The 19,373-nt window shown below is 35.6% G+C and overlaps 1 protein-coding gene across 6 annotated transcripts in view; it reads right to left on the reverse strand.

Annotated features, from left to right (window-relative positions):
- Positions 1-19,373, reverse strand: part of ZZZ3 (zinc finger ZZ-type containing 3) — a 101,346-nt gene that overhangs the window by 41,275 nt on the left and 40,698 nt on the right. For all 6 annotated transcript variants that reach the window (XM_027584150.2, XM_027584178.2, XM_027584129.2 and 3 more), the window contains one exon: positions 15,040-16,595. In XM_027584150.2, the coding sequence (XP_027439951.1) occupies positions 15,040-16,544 (1,505 nt within the window). In that variant the 5' untranslated portion in view covers positions 16,545-16,595. The remainder of the gene's footprint in view (positions 1-15,039; positions 16,596-19,373) is intronic.

Genomic DNA, 19,373 nt, shown 5'->3' on the forward strand with positions numbered 1-19,373 from the left:
CACAATTTTAACTAACTACAAACTTTAAGAGAAAAATTTTTACTTATATTGATTTGACTGAAAAACTTCTAAAGCCAAAGTACAATCTGGTTAGGAAAAATAAGCCTGCATATTAAAAATAGAAACATCATTTATTTTTCATAACTAATAGAAAAAATAACCTGTGCCACGAAAATCAGTATTTACAGAGTGTGTCCTTATATAAACTATTTAAAATGTTCAATGATCTTTACTTTTACCACTTCTTTGGTTATAGTTGGCACAATTACCTTCAATAAATCGTTAAAACATCATCTAGCTGCTGTTAACTTACTGGTCTTTAGTACTAACCACAAAATCCCTAACATAATAGCATGTAGAGATAACTCTTCCATTTCCAGAGAAATGTTAGTATAATTGACATTTCTCTTAAACTAGAAGTTCATTTTCACTTGCATTTAGAGCAGTTAATACTTTCAAATCCTAACCATCAAATGAACTTGTGATGACCAGATCTTAATATAATAAATACTTGAATTTTATTAGACTCAAGAGAAATAAAACTTACTCTCCGCTCCTATTCCACTCCTTTAAAAAGGAAAAAAAAAGACACGTATCTTTAAATCTTGCTTCTCAGCTGTGTAGAATTAGTTTTTCTTAGTATGTATATGAGTGGGTAGAGATTGAGGAACCACAGTCACTCATCTCTAGTGTTGATGTTCAGCATGAGGAAGAGAGAACAGGTAGACTTTTTGAAAGAGGAAATGAAATGAAATGATTTATTAGAATAAAACAAAAACATCCAGGAAAGGACCTTTCTCTTTCACCCTGTTTTCCTCTATTCCTTGCTGCACTTCCTAACCACATAGGAACACATACCAAGAGTCTTACTCCTCTCTGATATACGAGAGGGTACAGCCTACAGACTGACTGCTTATTTCAATACTGAATACACATTACATTTCTAAAAAGTTAGAAACCAAGACCTCCTTCAGTACATTTTACAAACCATTTTTAACATACCAAAAATTTCAAAGGGTCCTTAGACTGAACACCACAATGACTCAACAAATATGAAAGCAGTTAAATCGCTGTGGTGGTGACTCTAATGCATAGACTCCATGACACCTTTTTTAAAATACAGGAAGCCCTGCTCCATCCCCACGTGACCCGGGTGGCCTCCCAGAACAGTATCCCAGCCGCCACCCACAAAGGAGTCGAGCCCAGCTCTGTGGGGGGGGGGACTCTGTGCAGGGCCCCATGGGCAAGAGGCTACAGCAGGAGCTGATGACCTTCATGATGTTTGTGACACACTAATTTCTGCCTTCCCTGAATCAGACCACCTTTTCAAATGGAGCACCTGGCTCGGTATATGAAGACCTGAGGTACATGTTCTCCCTGGAGCTTGCCAGGGGCTACCCTTACAATGCACCCACAGGGTGAAGTTTCTCACACTCTGCTACCACCCCAGCGTGGACACCCAGGGGAACATCTGCCTGGGCATCCTGAAGGGTAAGTGATCTATCCCGTATGATGTCAGGACCATCCTGCTGTCCATCCAGAGCCTGCTAGGAGAACCCAACATCGATAGCCCTTTGAACACACATGCTGCCGAGTTCTGGAAAAACCCCACAGCCTTTAAGAAGTATCTGCAAGAAACCTACTCAAATCAGGTCTCCAGCCAAAATTCCGGACAGTCTAGCCTCTCTCCTTGTGTTGCCTTTTTGTTTTTTCTTTAGATGGTCTGTCCTTTTTTTCATTCCTGTCTAGGACTCTGTAGCTTAAGCTGTGGTTATCATTTTTGTTCTGTTTCTGTTTTTTAAATTAAGTCTCTGGTTGAGCCCTTGTGATGAATATATTAAACAAATAGACTGGATTTTCTTCAGAAAATAAACAGTAAGCCCTACAAAAAACAGCTACAAACAATAAACAGAATTTTTTAAAAATGTGTATCTCAACTAAGATCTTCCAGGAATATACATACTAACCAAAGACAATGGCACTAATAAATACAAAACATTTTTAAATGTGTTTTTCAAACATGTAGATTGCTACCTAGTAAGACAACTCTACAATTATTAAGCCATTGAATGTTTCTGACACAAGCTTCAAGACACATCCAATGGTGTAAAAGGAGCTAGAGTGCGTATCAAGTATAGGTGCCACAGAATTATAGAATATTAGAGCTGGAAGGTGACACCTCAAGGATAGCTACAACCTCCTAATCGCACAACTGAAGAAAACGAAGTTCAAGGAGACTAAGGGACTTCATGATTGGCCAGCTAAGTAAGGGTTGAGAACCATGCCAATGCCTCTTGATTTGACAACCTAGTGCTCTTCCCTCCTTAACACCACAGAAAATGAAGATCTGGGGATGGGAAGGTTCTTTTTTAAATCCCTTAATACATCTTTATGAGAATAAATTTTATACGTTTGACTTTTTTAATATTTTCTAGTTACATAACAAAGACCAAAAAATGTAAATTGTGAAAAGAGATAAGGTCCCCATAATTCCAACAAAAAATAGTTATCAATTTTTTTAAATCTTTTGGGTCAAATAAATTTTTTTTTTAAGGATTTTATTTATTTGACAGAGAGAGACACAGCAAGAGAGGGAACACAAGCAGGGGGACTGGGAGAGGGAGAAGCAGCTTCCCGCCAAGCAGGGAGCCCGATGCAGGGCTGGATCCCAGGACCCTGAGATCATGACCTGAGGTGAAGGCAGACGCCTAATGACTGAGCCACTCAGGCACTCCCAGGGTAAAATAAACTTTAATAAGGTATTATACACTATAACTCAAAAAGCAGGTGAATATATTACTGAGAAATTTCTTATTCCATGATAAAACACTTCACTATTCTAAGGAAAGCTTCATTTCTGGAAGAGCTTTGAAAAGATTTATAACAAGGGAATTAATTATGCAAAAAAATTCTTTGCTTTAAAAATTACCAACACTGGGGCGCCTGGGTGGCTCAGATGTTTAAGTGTCTGTCTTCGGCTCAGATCATGATCCCAGGGTCCTGGGATAGAGCCTCACATCAGGCTCCTGGCTCAGCAAGGAGCCTGCTTCTTCCTCTCCCTCTGCCTCTTTCCCTGCTCATGCTTTCTCTCTCTCTCTCTCCCTTATCTCTGTCTCAAATGAATAAAATCTTAAAAAAAATTTTTTAAATAAAAATTACCATTATCCTTTAGAAACCTTTAAAAGCCAAACAAAACCTTTAAAATTATTTCATTTACAAAAGAAAGGGTTTTTTTAAAAGATTTTATTTATTTATTCATCAGAGAGAGAGCACAAGTAGGCAGAGCGGCAGGCAGAGGGAGAGGGAGAAGCAGGCTCCCTGTCAAGCAGGGAGCCCAACACAGGACTCGATCCCAGGACCCTGGGATCATGACCTGAGCCGAAGGCAGACGCTTAACCGACTGAGCCACCCAGGCGCCCCACAAAAAAAGTTTATAAAAACATCTACTACATGAAATAAAATATCAAGCATGGCAAATATTTTTATATGGCCCAAAAGGTCTCTGTTTATGAATGCATTAAAAATACAGCAGGGCCACCACATACCAATTAGATTGGTTAAAATTTAAAAACCTGACAATACCAAATTCTGCTGAGGATAGATATAGAGCAACAGAACTCTCATTCATTACTGATGGGAATACAAAATGGTACAGCTACTTTGGAAGACAGCATGGCAGTTTCTTACAAAACTGAACATACTCTTACCATAAGTTCTAGCAAGTACAAATTTGGGTATACTCCCAACTGATTTGAAAACCTACATCTACACAAAACCTGCAAATGCAAATGTTTATAGTAGTCTTATTCATAATCACCAAAATCTGGAAACAATCAACATGTCCTCCAATAGGTAAATAACTATGACATATCCATAAAATGGAATATTATGCAGAAATAAAATGACATGGACAATTAGTATTAATACCTCTGCTACTTCTACTCATTTTACATACAACTGGTCAAGAATACAGTTGGATCCAAAACAACAAATGGTCTATGATGGTCATCTTCTGACAGCCTACACTGCCCAAATAACCTCTTTTCTGGAAGACATCCTTCCAAAAAACATTGGCCAAAACAGACTTTGTTTCCCCACCTCCAACTGTTAACTCTACCCATGACCAATGATAATTTTGCAAGGGATGAACACCTGACCCGGGGAAGTCTATCTACTGTACAGTTATTAACCAGGCTTTTGTTACAGAATGTGAAAAGGATCTGAGAAGAAAGGTCAAGTAGAAAGTTGGGGCCAGAGTAAGAACAGTGGAAAGTCCTGCTGTTTGCAAACTGAAAATATGCGGGGAAAGTGAGCAGAAAATGTCAGTAAAAAGAGAACCAGTCTGTACTGCATAAATGAAGCATAGGTAAGAGTATCATCTTAAATACCAAAAGGTTATAATTTCACAAGGCCTGGCCAGGCTTTATTTCCTGACCTTGAATATTCATAAGATTGCCTACTATTTATTTAAAATAAGCCTTTTTTATATTTGATATACTTTGAATGGGTTTTCAGATTTCTGCAACCAACTAACTCTTACTAAAACAAGCTCTAACTACCTTGACTTTGTTTATTCCCCTTGCTAGTTTTAAATAACCTACAGTTCCTTACTGTTACTGGGTTTTAATAACCTCGTATTCAAATTGAATACCATTTGAAGTACCACACAAAGGTTTTCACAGAGAATTGTTTAGAGTATGTATTTTTTTAATCCACATATTTATAGCCTTCAAAAAATTGTGTTTTTTTTCTTCCCTAAAGACTCTAGATTTCTTGTGGTAAGAAACCCTAAAAGATATCTTTTCAACTGGCTCCTAGTACCTGTTTTTCTATTCAATAAAATCCTTGAGTTTCCTCAAGAATTCAGGAAGATGAATGCAGCTAACTGTATTGTGGTCAGTATTATAAAAGTTGCACAATAATCTAGAAAACATCCTGACCACCAGTCAGATCAAGATTTACATATTTTCCCTACTCTAGAGTTAGATTACCTACTCTAAGAAACAATACACTGTAACATGTAAAAAGTTCCCCTTCTACTGTAAAATTGCAAATACGTAACAATTTCACATAACAGAGACAAGCCAGTAATCTCTAGTTATAAACTAATACTCTGCTAGGCAGCATATCTCAAATATAGCCAAACTATGTATCTCTCAAGCTCTCAGTATATAATCATTTTACAATAACTTCAAAGATACAGGATATGCCTTGTATTTTTCATTATTTCTAGCTTCTACTCAAAATTATGAGGTTATACAGAAAAAGCTGAGTAATATCCTCTACTGAAAATCTTTAAGTAGGACAGACACATAAATAGATAGGGACACACATTTTCTTTCAAGTCCTTCAATAAAGATAACCCCAACCAAATTCTTATCATTCCGTATAGCTTTCTAAAGCCTACCAGCAAAACTGGTAGGTAAAAATATATTTGAAACTATACAAAACATTCTGATCATACCAAACTTGTAAATTTATTTTATAATACAATGACTTCCTCTCTTTGGGGTCTGGTATTAACAAGTAAGCTTACATTTTTCATACAGCCATATAAAAACATTTATCTCACCACCTGAAAATGTGGTCAGACAACCAAACTAATCAAGAGACACACCCTTCTTTCCCATGTTCCCCACCATCCCAATTATCTCTCCGTAATTCCTGAGTTAACTATGTGAATGATTATGTAGTTTATTCAACATTTCTTTTGAAAACTTAAAATCTAGTTTTTAAGTAAAAAAAGGAAATCATTACCGGTACTAAATTTTATAAATTCAGAGTATTAAAAGTGAAACTAATGGCATAAAAATAAAATCTCTATCAAAAGTATACTAAATTTTTCTCTGACATTTTCAAAGCAGCATAAGGCTAGACATTTCTCCAACGCTACATCAACCAACTAGAAAGATATGGTTCCTTCAAAGAGCTTGAGGTCTACTGTACATGTTGCTATGATAGAGCACACAAGGAGCAGTCAATCTTGGGAAGACTGGAAAGATTTCTCCGGAGTATATGATGTCTAAATTTAAACAGCCTTCTCCCTTTGCAGACAGAGAAAGGAAGATAACCAGGGAGATAGGGGTAAGGGTGGACTACAGCAGGTGGTCAGGCATATGAGAAAGCCTCAAGTAAAAGAACATAATAATCAAGGAACTGAAGGTTTAATCTGTTTAGAATACAGAGAGGTAGAATATAGAGAATAAAGAGAATATTTAAAAATCATGCAATAAATAGATTTTATTCTAAAAACATTTACTCCAGTTACAGTATAGGAGTCCATTGAGGAAATAGTACACTAGCACCACAGAAAGCAATTAAGGAAGCATTTCCAGTAATCAAGAAGACAGTGCGTCAACAAGGGGCACCTGGGTGGCTCAGTTGGTTAAGCATCTATTGATTTCAGTTCAGGTCTTGATCTCAGGGTAGTAGGTTCAGGCCCTGCATTGAGCTCCACACTGGGTGGTGAGCCTACTTTGAAAAAAAAAAAAAAAGTGGCAATGAGAATAAATAAAGCTGAATCAATTAACACTGGTGGAAGAGGGACTGTAGTGAAGAAGTAACTGACGATTACTCCCGTTTTTCTAAACTGGGCAAGTGAAAGAAACTACCAATTAAGTAAAAAGATAGTGTTGAATATTGGATGTACGTGAAGCAAGCAATGGTTAAATTCAATTTCAGACATGTTCCACTGAGTGTATTGTGGGGAAGACAAATGGATATATCTTGTAAGCAGTCTGAAGCTCAAGAATAATCTGATTGGATATATACATTTGGAAATCCATCAGTAGAGATGGTAATTTAAGCCACAACAGTGTGTGAAAATATCAACAGACAGAATATAAAATAAGAAGAAAGTCAATAACTAAAGCATGAGCAGTACCAAAAGAGGAAGGGCAAAGAAAGATACATTTATATATATTAATTTGAATTACAGAAATCAAATCATGCCATTTTTTTTAATAGGTAAGAAAACTGACAACCATAGACATTAAAGACATTTACCCAGCATCATTTTACTGCCAGCTAAAATTGTAATGGAAGGGGATTAGAGTGCTCCTCAAATCTAGTCCAACTTTTGTAAATAATTTACAAATACAGCTTTTAAAACTAATAAGATTCTATAATTAAATGAGACAGCATTTAAAAAATAAAAACATTCAGTCATGACTGGTGTCTTTTTGTTTAAGACTTTATTTATTTATTTTGAGAGAGCGAGCTCATGAGAGAGAGCACAAGCAGAGGGGAGGGGCAGAGGGAGAGGGAGAAGCAGACTCCCTGTTAAGTAGGGAGCCTGATGTGGGACTCGATCCCAGGATCCTGGGATCATGACCTGAAGTCCAAGGCAGACACTTAACAGACTGAACCACCGAACCACCCAGGCACCCCACCATGATTGGTATCTTAAAAAAAAAAAAAAAGTACTTATAAAATATTACACTTGGTTCATTTAACTTCACTCTTCATATCCCTATATATATATTTTAAAAATGTTTATTAAGAAGATACTTTAGGTGTTGACTAGTGTTCAATGGCACTTTCTACCCTCATTGCCAATAAACTATTAGCATGATGCTTTTTCTCCAACTAAAAGTTTAAACATAACAAAATAATTTCATGCTTTTATATTCTGAGAACTGTTAGTTAAAACATGAAAAAATACATTTAAAATTAAGAGGGAAGAAAATTTAAGACAAGTGAAAAGAAGCAAACAACAGCAAAAGTTGAATGAGTTCTCCAACTTAGCATAAACGGTAAAAATAGTATCAGGGAAAATAAATTTCTGCAAAACACTCGATAACTGACAGACATAAAAAGAGCATATTCACCCTAGCTTTCTGAAATATAGTACATCAAATCTGGCCTACCAAAAAAACCTGAAGGTTCTAAGAAAAATAACTAAAACCTAGCTACATTACTCTTTCATCTCTTAAGGTTACCACTTTAAACCTAGTAAACATTGTTTCATATCTTCTTGTGCGCTGCTTTCTCTTTTACCCATCCTCATGAACTGTATCTGAACCAATACCCCAATTTTTACTTCTGCTCAAACCAGAGCAACATTTCATCCACACAACTAAAACAATGTTAAGTCTCTTTTATCCTCCTCCTTCGATTCAAATTGGTATTATTCCAATTTCTCTGACTTCAGCTTCTTAGAAAAAGAAATTGCTTAAACTCATTTTTAAGGTATAAGTAAAAACTAGCCCTCACTGTCACAAGAGTGTCAACAAAAAATAATTTCCGAATGGTCAAACTTCAGGCTGGGACTGAGTGTCATAAGAAGAAAACACACCTAGTGCCTACTGAAATTAAATCAGAAAGTTCCACTTTCAGTCATGACAGAATAACACTGAATATCCTTCTACCATACACAACTAGACAACTGGAAAAAATACAGAAACAATTATTGTTAGACAGTATGCAGGGCAGGACTCTAATGTGCGAGAGAGAGCAAACAAATGGGATAAAGTACATTATGATCACACTTTCTACATGGAAGAACCATCAGTACTGTGGAACACAGGAAGCAGTCTCACTGAGCAGAGGGAGAGAAAAAAGGAGTTTGGGGAAGTAAGGCAGCGGGAGTTTGTGGGACAGAGCACCAAAGAGGAAGAAGCAAAACAGAAAAAGACAGGAAACACCAAGTATCTGTACAGAGGTCCCCTTGCATCTTCCACATACAAAGTTGCATGTGTAAAACAGGACCAAGCAAAGAGAGTTGTAGAGAGAACAATTGTAAGTGTTTTCATGAGGCTAGAGTCCTTCAGGTTTCAACTAGCCAGAGTAAAGAGCTTTTTAAATGAGACACGAGAAAGGCCATGCCAAGAACTAAGGCTAAACTAAACCTAGAATATAGACTACTCTGGACTTCCCCTATCAGAGCTAAAAGATAAACCTTAATAGAATCAACCTTATTATCAAGTAAATTAACTAACTGCCTGTCAGAACAGGTTTCAATACTTTTTTAAAGAAAGAGAACAAAATCCAGATCCTCAACATATTTCAAATGTCTACCATACAAATATTACTAGATACGTGAAAATTAAATCATAACACACTACAGAGAATTCTGCCTAAGAGTGTCCTGAACAAACTGCTCAGTCTCTTCTCACCACTTTCCAAATTTCTCTACGTTAAAATCAGAGATTCAAGAGAAAAGCAGAAGCAGTTTTCCATGATAATGTAAAAGAAACAGCAGTACACAGACCTCACTGAAGATACAGACCTCACTGAAGACAGAAGCAGAAAAGTCACAAAACAGATCTTCTCATGTATTACTAAATATAAGATCTGATGACATGAGTCATCACAGAAACATATAAATGGTATAGTCCGCTTACCAATATGTAAAAACATTTTTGAGCCTACAAAAAAACTAAAATAAAGTTCCTGCAACTAAAGGCTAAGCATCAATTAGTCTCAAATAAATGATAATTGTTTTAAATGGGTTTTATTGCTAATGAGAATTTGTTGCCATATATAAAGAAATAACTGTTGTTTCTCTATCCAGTATGTGGAAACCTGTTTACTTATGTAAGACACAGCCTCTAAACCAGAAAGCAAACAAGAAAACACACAATTAAAACAAACATCTCCTTGCACTAATGCTTATCTAGGCATTCAAAGAGAAATTCCTCAGTGCATCACTCAAGAATCATGAGACATAACTCTAACAAGCTTGGTTATTCTGCTTTCCAAGTTTAAGGAGAATTAAAAGCACTCAATTAGAAGGGAAATCTGAGTTATTAGAGGAAGGTAGCATGATAGCACTAGTGACAACAAAGTGAAAGTCAACAAAACTGAAGAAAAGAAAATTATAAGAAGTCACAGAACTTCCAGAACATAGAAAAGAATCTAAGTTATAAGAACATAAAAAGCAGAGGAGTCCAAATTATTTAACAAAAGCAAAAACAGAGATATTCTGGCAGTGATGGCAGAAAGTATCACTCATAACCTCTGTGAGCAAAAATGACCGTAAATGAAGAAAAAGTTAAATTATACTCAGGTACAAATACACTTGGATTACACCAGAGAATCACTTTTATAAACTATTTACATCACTTGAAATAAAAGATGTTGACATTCAAAGGAAAAAACCAAGAGTTCACTGCACTGATGATTTTGAGTAGTCAATGGCATACTCTATCTCTTACAACCAAAAATTTCATATTAAGGACAGTTATTTCCCTCCTCTCATTAAATTTTGTGCCAAACTACTGGGGCCACTCTGGCTGTTATATTCCACAGCTTTTTCCAATTAGTTAAGAAGGTACACTATGCATGAGTTTTCCCTAGTAACCTCTGACTTTAATATACTCAATTGCATCCTAAACATCCCCCAAAGTATTTCTTGCAAATTATCCAAATTATCTATTTAAAGTCAAGCTGTAGCAAGTAGTTTTATATACCCAATTCGTACAGGGCAATTATTTTTCACAGACACACTAACAGAGTATTCTTTAAAACAATGAACATGAAAACATTTCATCCAATAAACAGAACAGGTTACTTACCTATAATGCTGATTTTCTGACAGATAAAACCAGATAATCATTACAATTACAGAGCCTGAACTCGGACTAAAGAATTTTGAAAACTGAGTACCCAGTACCTGCTCCCTCCGGTGACCAGGAGCAAACGTGACTATGAATCAGAGTATGGGAGTTCTAGTCCTGTATGTACCTCCCAGTAGTGCATCAGAATTTCAGTAAGTAACTTTTAAACCTTAATTACAGCACATACCCTCTGAGTGCTGTGAATTGTGCAAGACTGTTGAATCACAGACCTGTACCTCTGAAACACATAATACATCATATGTTAAGGGGAAAAAAAAAAGAAGCTAGCAGGAGGGGAAGAATGAAGGCGAGTAAGTCAGAGGGGGAGACGGACCATGAGAGACGATGGACTCTGAGAAACAAACTGAGGGTTCTAGAGGGGAGGGGGGTGGGGGGATGGGTTAGCCTGGTGATGGTTATTAAAGAGGGCACATTCTGCATGGAGCACTGAGTGTTATGCACAAACAATGAATCATGGAACACTACATCAAAAACTAATGATGTAATGTATGATGATTGATATAATAAAAAAAGGAAAAAAACAAAACCTTAATTATAAGTTAGGAAATGGGGACTGTATAATGCCACCTATGCTATCTACTTCTGAGTTGTAGTGGGTGTCAAATGAGAAACTAGAGGAAATCACTTTGTACCTTATGAAGCAAAGTACAAATGTAACATTATTTTATCTAGGGCAGAATGACTCTCTATTGCTTTCTAAGCAAAATCCATCCCTAGTCCTGGAGCCTTCTGGCCCCTCGAGAGAAACTTAGACAAATAGTAAAAGTAGTCTCAAAGAAAGTGAATCTACAATAAGACCTGATGAGGATTTTCTCTATGCAGCTTCTGAAACTGATGAAGATATCAAATGATTCACATAAGCGTAGTATAAAAGGACATATCATAATTATTTAAAGTACATTAATGTTTTCAGAGAACCAAGTTTAAAAATACAATTCCTATAAATATTCTTTAATATGGCTTGAAAATTTCTTCCCTACAGACTATATGAGCATTACTCTTTTGATAAGCAGTAACTAGCTTATTGTTATACTTTCATTATCTAGAAACTTGAAAATTGGCATAAACATTAATAATCTTATCAATGAGTTAACCCTTCAGGAAACCTCAAGAATCCAAAAACTGTTAATCTGACTTTTCATCCTCTGCCTGTTTATGAAAAGTTATCAGATCTTTAAATGAAGCTCTCCAAAGCCCTTCAAATAATTTACTTAAGTATTCTTGTACAATGAGAACTCAGAGAAAATTGACCAAATCACATTTTCTTTTGAATATTTATTTCCCAGTGATTGGCCTTGTGAATTGGGAAAAAAAAGGTCTGAACATTAAAACCCAGGACTTTCCATACCTGCTCTCCCTAGAGCCAGAACTTCAAATCTGAGAGACCTGATTCAATACTTCTGATTCAAAATCCACAAAAGGTCAATTCCCAAAGAGAAAAAGCAAATCACAGTTAAATACATGATCTCAGTCAGTCTGGCTATTTAGGCCCAAAAGGGAGTCACTAGGTATTATCTACCACTTTAACAGAATCTTTCAACCTTGAAGACCAGTTTTTAGACAAAGTGTATTTCTTCTGATTCCCCACCCACTCACATCTAATAAAATAATCTACACCTAGAATCTTGCCAGGAAAAAAAGTTAACCTTCAGTCCCCCTTCCCTTGTTCCTAGTAGAGTTCTCCATTTGGAAAAATAAATATATAAAAGCACACTGTGGGTTTATGTGAATAAGAGGGATGGCATCTAGAGAGGAAACAGGGTTAAGAATCCAGAATGCCCACAAATTCATGTCTCCAGCCTATGGTCTAATTACCATGAATCAGGTCTAAGGCTAGGATTCTACACACAATATCTTTTCAAAAATTTACAAGTCATTAGATGACCCTATATGTAATACCCTTGCAAATAAGACAGATAAATTATAGGCTAAATGGTAGGAGAGAAGGTTGCTGATTAAATAATCAATGTTAATTTAGAGAAGAGTTGCAAATGGAATGAGAAGAGCCATGTTCTCTCGGCTCTGGATAAAGAAATATGCCTGCTCAGTGTTTTCTATCAATAACATATTTTTGAATCTGGCCATCAGGAAGTATTCATTCCCTACTGGTAAAGATACTCATGTGTAATCTGGGCAATGCCCAATTCCCAGTTTCAAAGGCACTTATCTGGGGAAATTTACTAGCATGAAGAGAATAAGAAAGGAAAAAAAAAATTTGATGGGGGTGTATTTATGCACCTGCATGTGCAGGAGAGTATTATTCCATCTACCCATTTATCTTTTTTTCTTTACCCTAAATTCATTTTCAAACCGATAGAAATTAACTTGAGACCTCAAAGCACAAGATGGGTATCATGATGCTATTTTTTACAATGACAATTTGGGTAAAAAAAAAAAAAAAAAAAAGCCAACATTATATCCAACCATCTCTCGGCTCTAAACAAAAAGCAAAGGAAAAAGGACATTACTGAAAAGAGATTACATCTAACATGATCAAACATCCTCTCTCAATTTTCTTTAAATTATCTCTAACCAAAATGCTAATCAAGACACTCTCACTCTCCATCTCACTCTTCCCAATATGCCTCCGTTGGAGGAAAAAAAAAGTTAAAAGTGAAGTGTCTAAAGGTGCTACCTTCAAAGGACTGGAGGAAGGCAAAAAAGCAAGGAGTTATTTCTTTTGCCCAACGTCACCAAATGAGGCATTACATTGAAAATACTGTCGCCAAAAAAGCAACTACCACCCAAATCCCAAAGGACTTTGCACACCGTGAGAAACCCATGAAACTACATTGTTCTCATTCTCAAAGGCTTAAGAATATGGAACATTACTCTTTAAATATTATGGTCATTATCTTTAGACAACTGTTTTATAGGCTTATCATCCCTGAGAATGATCATCAGGAGAGCTCCAACAAAAAATGTAACATAATGAATTAATGGGAAAATATTTTCCATCAATATACCAGCTAAGCCTTAAGAGAGCATCTCTTTGCCAAAGAAACAATAAAAAGAACAGAAATGAGTACCATTTTATAAAAATGCACACTTCTTGAATTCTTGGTTTTTCTCTAACATATGCTCTGCTTCTTCTGCCTGCAGATAACAACTCTTGTTTTTAAAACTGATGCATAATACTAATGGTAAGAACTCTATTTATCTGAAATTGGAAAAAACTTCACTTATTCATTTATTGAATTTTCTACCTCAAATTGGACTTCAAATATTTCAAATACATAAAAATGCAAACCGTTTTACAAAATGAATGAATAAAATGCTTGGATAAAATGACCTCTCTACTAAACTAAATAGTAAAATACATTTTATTAAAAAAAAAAAAAGGAAAATTTTCAGAGAAGAAACATGCTAAAAGGCCACCATATTATGTCATGGTCCACAACTAGGATTTGATACTTTGATCTGATACATACCAGAATCTGGGAATTGTCACAATAAGAACATTACAAAGTTTTCTCAAATCAGTGTTTTCACACAGCCTATAAAATCTGTGCTAATAATTCAAAAGCTTACTTTGTAGGAGTAAAGGTGATTAACTCATGTATGTCTTTTACTGTTTTTGATCACGATGTTCATGATAAGCACTGTTCACTATTCATTAATGTTCCTTTCAGGATTATTCAGAGTTAGCTCCAATTCATTTGTGTTACTACCCAGAATACTTTAAAGCAAATCTAAGCAAAATCGTGATAAATTTGGACATTCTATTTTTAAAAATACCTTCATTACAAAGGTTAAGAAATGACAGCATTTTAAGATAGCCTCCCCTTCTAATTTAGAATCAGGAGAAAGTTGTCTCCAATACTTTATGTAAACTATAGAGCCAACTATAACTCTTGCTAATGTGCTAATTACAATATACAATTACCTATCATAGTTTTAACAGTAATATCTATTTCTGAAAATCATGAAAGTCAAAGGTAATGCATAAAGTACATTTTAAATGAAAAGTTTTAATTGGAAATTAGATAGCTTGCCAGATTTCCCTTATCTATACAATGTCTAAGCACTCATTAATTGTTCTACGCTGTCTGGAAGGCACAGACACTTCATAAAGCTCTACAACTATATATCCAAAGTGTATTGTGATAACTAAAGATGTTTCCATTTTACAAATTAACTGAAATGGTATAAAACTTATTAATAAACAAAAACGCCATCAACCACGTTTCCACGTCTTTTCTAATTGAGATGTGTGAAATATCAAAACTAGAAAAACCATATAGCCATTGAGAAGAGTAATAAAGTTGAGTTTTAAAGTCTTTCCTTTTATGGAGTTTTTTTAAGAGTTGAGATAATCATTATGTTAAACCTAAAATTTCAGCTAAAGCATTAATCTTAGCTATAATAAAAATGCTATGAATAGACATTTATGAAGATACCGAAAACGTGGGGGAATAATAAACAAAGCAGAATTCATGGTTACCATATTTACACATACTCTTTGTTGTGTTTCAGTGCCACATGATCTGATTCAAAGTAATAAACATCAGGATCATCATCTTCTTCTTCTGTATTGTGCGGATTGGCACTCTCTTTGGCAGATGGCAAATGTCCAATATTAAGTCTTGCCTCTGAGGGTGGCTTACTTAGTCCTTCACTCCCATAATTTTCAGAGTCACAAAATATTCCTTTTTCATTCTGAGAAATTTCATCAGGATTTGTGGGAGATTCACTTATGTTATCACTAACAGTTGCGTTTGTTTCATTGGGACTAAGATTATTCTCCTCAAATTGTCCATTTTCTCTGCAAGGAGAACTGTTTTTAGTGGGACTACCTCTGGTAGGGGCCGCCCTTCGTGGTGAAGTTCTCAGAGTATATCGATGTTCTTGAGGTTCTGATAAAGACATCATTTGAGCTGAAACACAGTCTAGAGCAGAAGATGATTCTGGTTCTCCAGAGACTGGCATACTCTCAAGACTTGTGTCCAGGGCGTTATTGGTGTTTTCATTACACTGCTCTTTTGAGGCACTGCTATCTCCCACCACATCTACTTCCTCCTCAGAATCCCTTAAGGATGACTGAATTTCAGAAAAGGGGCCTGTAGCTGGCTCAGTAGTCAGCTGATTAACATGTTCCACAGGCAGGCAGGCAGTTACTATTTTGTGGTCCTCCAACTTGACCTGCACTTCTGAATTTGTGCAAGGCACGTTATGGTCTATATAACTGTCCTCCTTCCTACTATCAAGGAACATTGAAGTGTGGGTATCCGAATCCCCATTTTCAGCTACTGACTTTTCCTGCAACACATATGAACCAGTGCTATTTTGTTTAGTGTTCCCATCAGGCTGACAGTCATCACAGTTTATAACAGCTGAATCACTGTCATCAACACCATTGACAGCCAAATAGCCTGTGATTTCTTCAACTACTGCAGAATTAAGTGGCCCTTCCTCACTGACATTCACCTTTTTAATTTCCCTTTTCTCACAATCATCCAGTATAAGACATCGACAAGCTCGTTTAGTCCCTTGAAAATCTGCATCATTGTCCACTACTGTATTCCTCTGTTCTACTGACTCCTTGTCTGATTTTATAGGCGAATCTTCTTCTGAACTGTTTGGTGCTTCAGATCTAAGACAACGCTTAATTCTTTTTAAAACTGGTGAAACAGGTTCTGTTTGCCTTCTCTCACAATTTTCTACAGCCTGCCTTTCTACGTTATCTTTTTCTGAAGAAGAAAGTCCTCTTTTCCTAGGGCTTACCCATGATTCTCGAGTACTTTGCTGTTTTAAATCAGTAGTTCTTCCATTATTATTTCCTTTCTGAATCTGCACAGGCTCTGGTCTCTTCTTTGGTGATCTTGATCGTACTTGAGAATGAGAAGAGATTTCTTCAGGGTGAGCAATGCTACGATTCCTTAAAGTTCTACCACAAAAAGATTCATCCAAGCCGTTTAACCCCACTGTTGATCTTGTAACACGAGTAGATCGGGAAGCAGCCATACTATGGCAAGTCCCTACAATACGGTCATCATGATCCACTCATTGGGAAACCTTCAAAAATGTAAACAAAATAATGAGAAAAAGGTAATAGTTAATATACCTAAAACAAAAGCATAAAGCTATTAACTTTTAAATCCAAGTATAGCCAATATTAATTACGTGATATAATTTCTTTTATTAATATTTCCAAAAATGATATTAATAATAGCTAACAATTATATGACACTTAATATGTTCCAGGAATTGTTCTATATGCTTTACATACATTAACTCACTTAAGTCTCACACCAATTAAGATAGGTGCTATTATCATCCCTACTTTACAAATGAGGAGGGTGAGGTATCTGTACCATTTAAGTGATCTGTCCAAAACCACACACTTAAGTGGCAGGGCAGGGTTCTAGAGACCATGCCCTTAACCTGCCCTGCTGTGTATCTGCCTCTCAGATACACAGGCACAAAGGGCCCAGAAAAGATTTCCCTGAAAGACAGGATTTCATCTTGGTTATTAAAATAATACCCTTGAATTTAGATAGCAATTATCACAAAAACTATTCCAATCATTTCTTATGTTTTCTCAAAACATTCCTGGGAGGTAAAGTGGTAGAGCAGAGCAGACCAAAAATGAGTTTTTGGTCAAATCCTTGGATGACAAACTATGTGACATCCAAAAAATTTTGGTTGCAGAATTTTTGTAATCAAGCAGATGAATAGTATCACAATCCTAGCTTGCAACAGCTAAAAGCAAAACAGAGCAAAACCAAATCTCCCTAGTCTCTAGAAGTACAGCCATAAATCAGCAAGTGAAAGGAAGTATTCTGAAGAGGATGGAAGAAAAAGAAAAGGAGCCCCAAAGCAAATATTACATCTAAGAAATCAGGACTACATATATATAACCCCACTTTCTCCTTTGAATTGCTGTATATACGTATATGCCACAGTTTTGACGCATGTTGGGAGATGAGCTGGTTTTCTGGTGTGGATGTTTGGTGTTTCTAAGGTAGAAATGCAAGGGAAATTGAAAAATGCCCTGACTGATCCATCTGGATAAACTCTGAGTGGTTATTATTTTCCAAAGTTTCCCCCATAAAGCAGAATAAAGGAGCTATTAACATTTCAAGTATCCATTCTTCTCTTCCTCTTCTGTTTAGCTTTCACAAGATAATCTGCCACTTCACTGCTTAACTTCCAAATGGGGTGTAGGATGGATAGAGAAAGAGGCCAATAATGGCTGTGGTAGGTAGTTTCATGGTATCCTCCCGCCTCCCTTTGCCATGCTTCCCATAGTCTCCTTCTCATATAAACCCTCCAAATGCCATTCTACCCCTTCCCCTGCAAACCAAATATAATCTCTCCTTTGCCTCAACTAGAAGTGTTTAATAGTAGAAAGGTTATGAAAAACTACAGAAGCCATAGCAACATGCTGCCACGTACAAAAAAAAGAAACATTAAAGGGAACTGTCTTCTGTTTCTGCCTGCTAACAAATGAATTTAAGTTTCCTAAAAAGTATGTAAGTTGATTGAATTTAATTTTGTTTCAGAGTAAGGCATATTTTTCAATTTTTAATTAACAATTTTTTAAATCTTACAAGACTCACAAAACCAGCTCTGGGATTAGAGTATGATAATTTGTTCTAGAGAATTCCACAGCCATCTCATGAACAACAAATACAGGACACCAGTCAGAACTTAGAAATACATTTCACATAGTAAACTTTTACTATTTTGGGGTTCATTAGAGGGATGTGACATGTAATTCTCTTTTGCTTAAATCTTGTCATGAAGATTACAGTCTATTTTAAATCACAGGTAATAAATACTGAATGTCCCATAAATACCCACTTTTAATTACAAAAAATTCAAGTTAAATTTCGAGTATTTCAAAAAAGCACAAACTAAAAAATGTTAAAATCAGTTTATTTGTTTCATATACTCAAATATGGAACTCTCAAATTTGAAGATTATTGATTTTGATATTAATTATCTATGTAAATACACAAACATAATATTTAAACTTTACTTACAAAATCGAATGCAAACATATTTAACACTAATTATATTCATAATTATTCAAAAATTGATTATGTTCATAATTTATGATTCAAAAATAGTACTGTCAACAGTAATATTTTATAAACACCCAAAAAAGAATCTCTTAATCTTTATTTTTTAAAATGTAATGCCAATTAAGGGCATATAAACTTCAAAGGATTCTAGTAACAGGTACCACTAGCCCTTCTTTTCTTTCCATACCAATCTAAATGAAAGCAAAATCTCTGCCTTGTCATTATTAATAAAATAAACCTATTATTATTACTACTCAGAGTTACTTGTAAAGAACATATATAACATTATTACACAGTATTATACATGTATACATAATATGTATAATTATAAAACACCACCTTAATGAATGCCTATTTCTTCACTATTCCAGTGATCAAAACACTGATTAATATGAAAGATGAAACCTCTTTTTGTTTCTTCTGATCCCTGAAAAGCATTTTTATTCCATTCATCAACCACAATAAAGTCCGTTTTAGTAACAGTTCTCAAATCCTGTGCTATTGAGCCATATTTAAAGCGAACTTGTTTTATACAAGGACCCTTTTGGTACCTCAAATTCTTGCAAACTCCAAGTGTGGCCTGAGAACCAGCATCATGGCAACTCTTGGAAGCTTGTTGGAAATGCAGAATATCAGGCCCTGCCCCAGACCAACCAATTAATCAGATTCCCAGGTGATTTATATGCCGATCAGGATTTGAGAAGAACTGACTCAGACCACTACATCCAGACAATATTCTTTTAAAATAATACAGTCATCAGGT

This window comes from Zalophus californianus, chromosome 4 (assembly GCF_009762305.2).
Source record: "Zalophus californianus isolate mZalCal1 chromosome 4, mZalCal1.pri.v2, whole genome shotgun sequence".
Taxonomy (NCBI): domain Eukaryota; kingdom Metazoa; phylum Chordata; class Mammalia; order Carnivora; family Otariidae; genus Zalophus; species Zalophus californianus.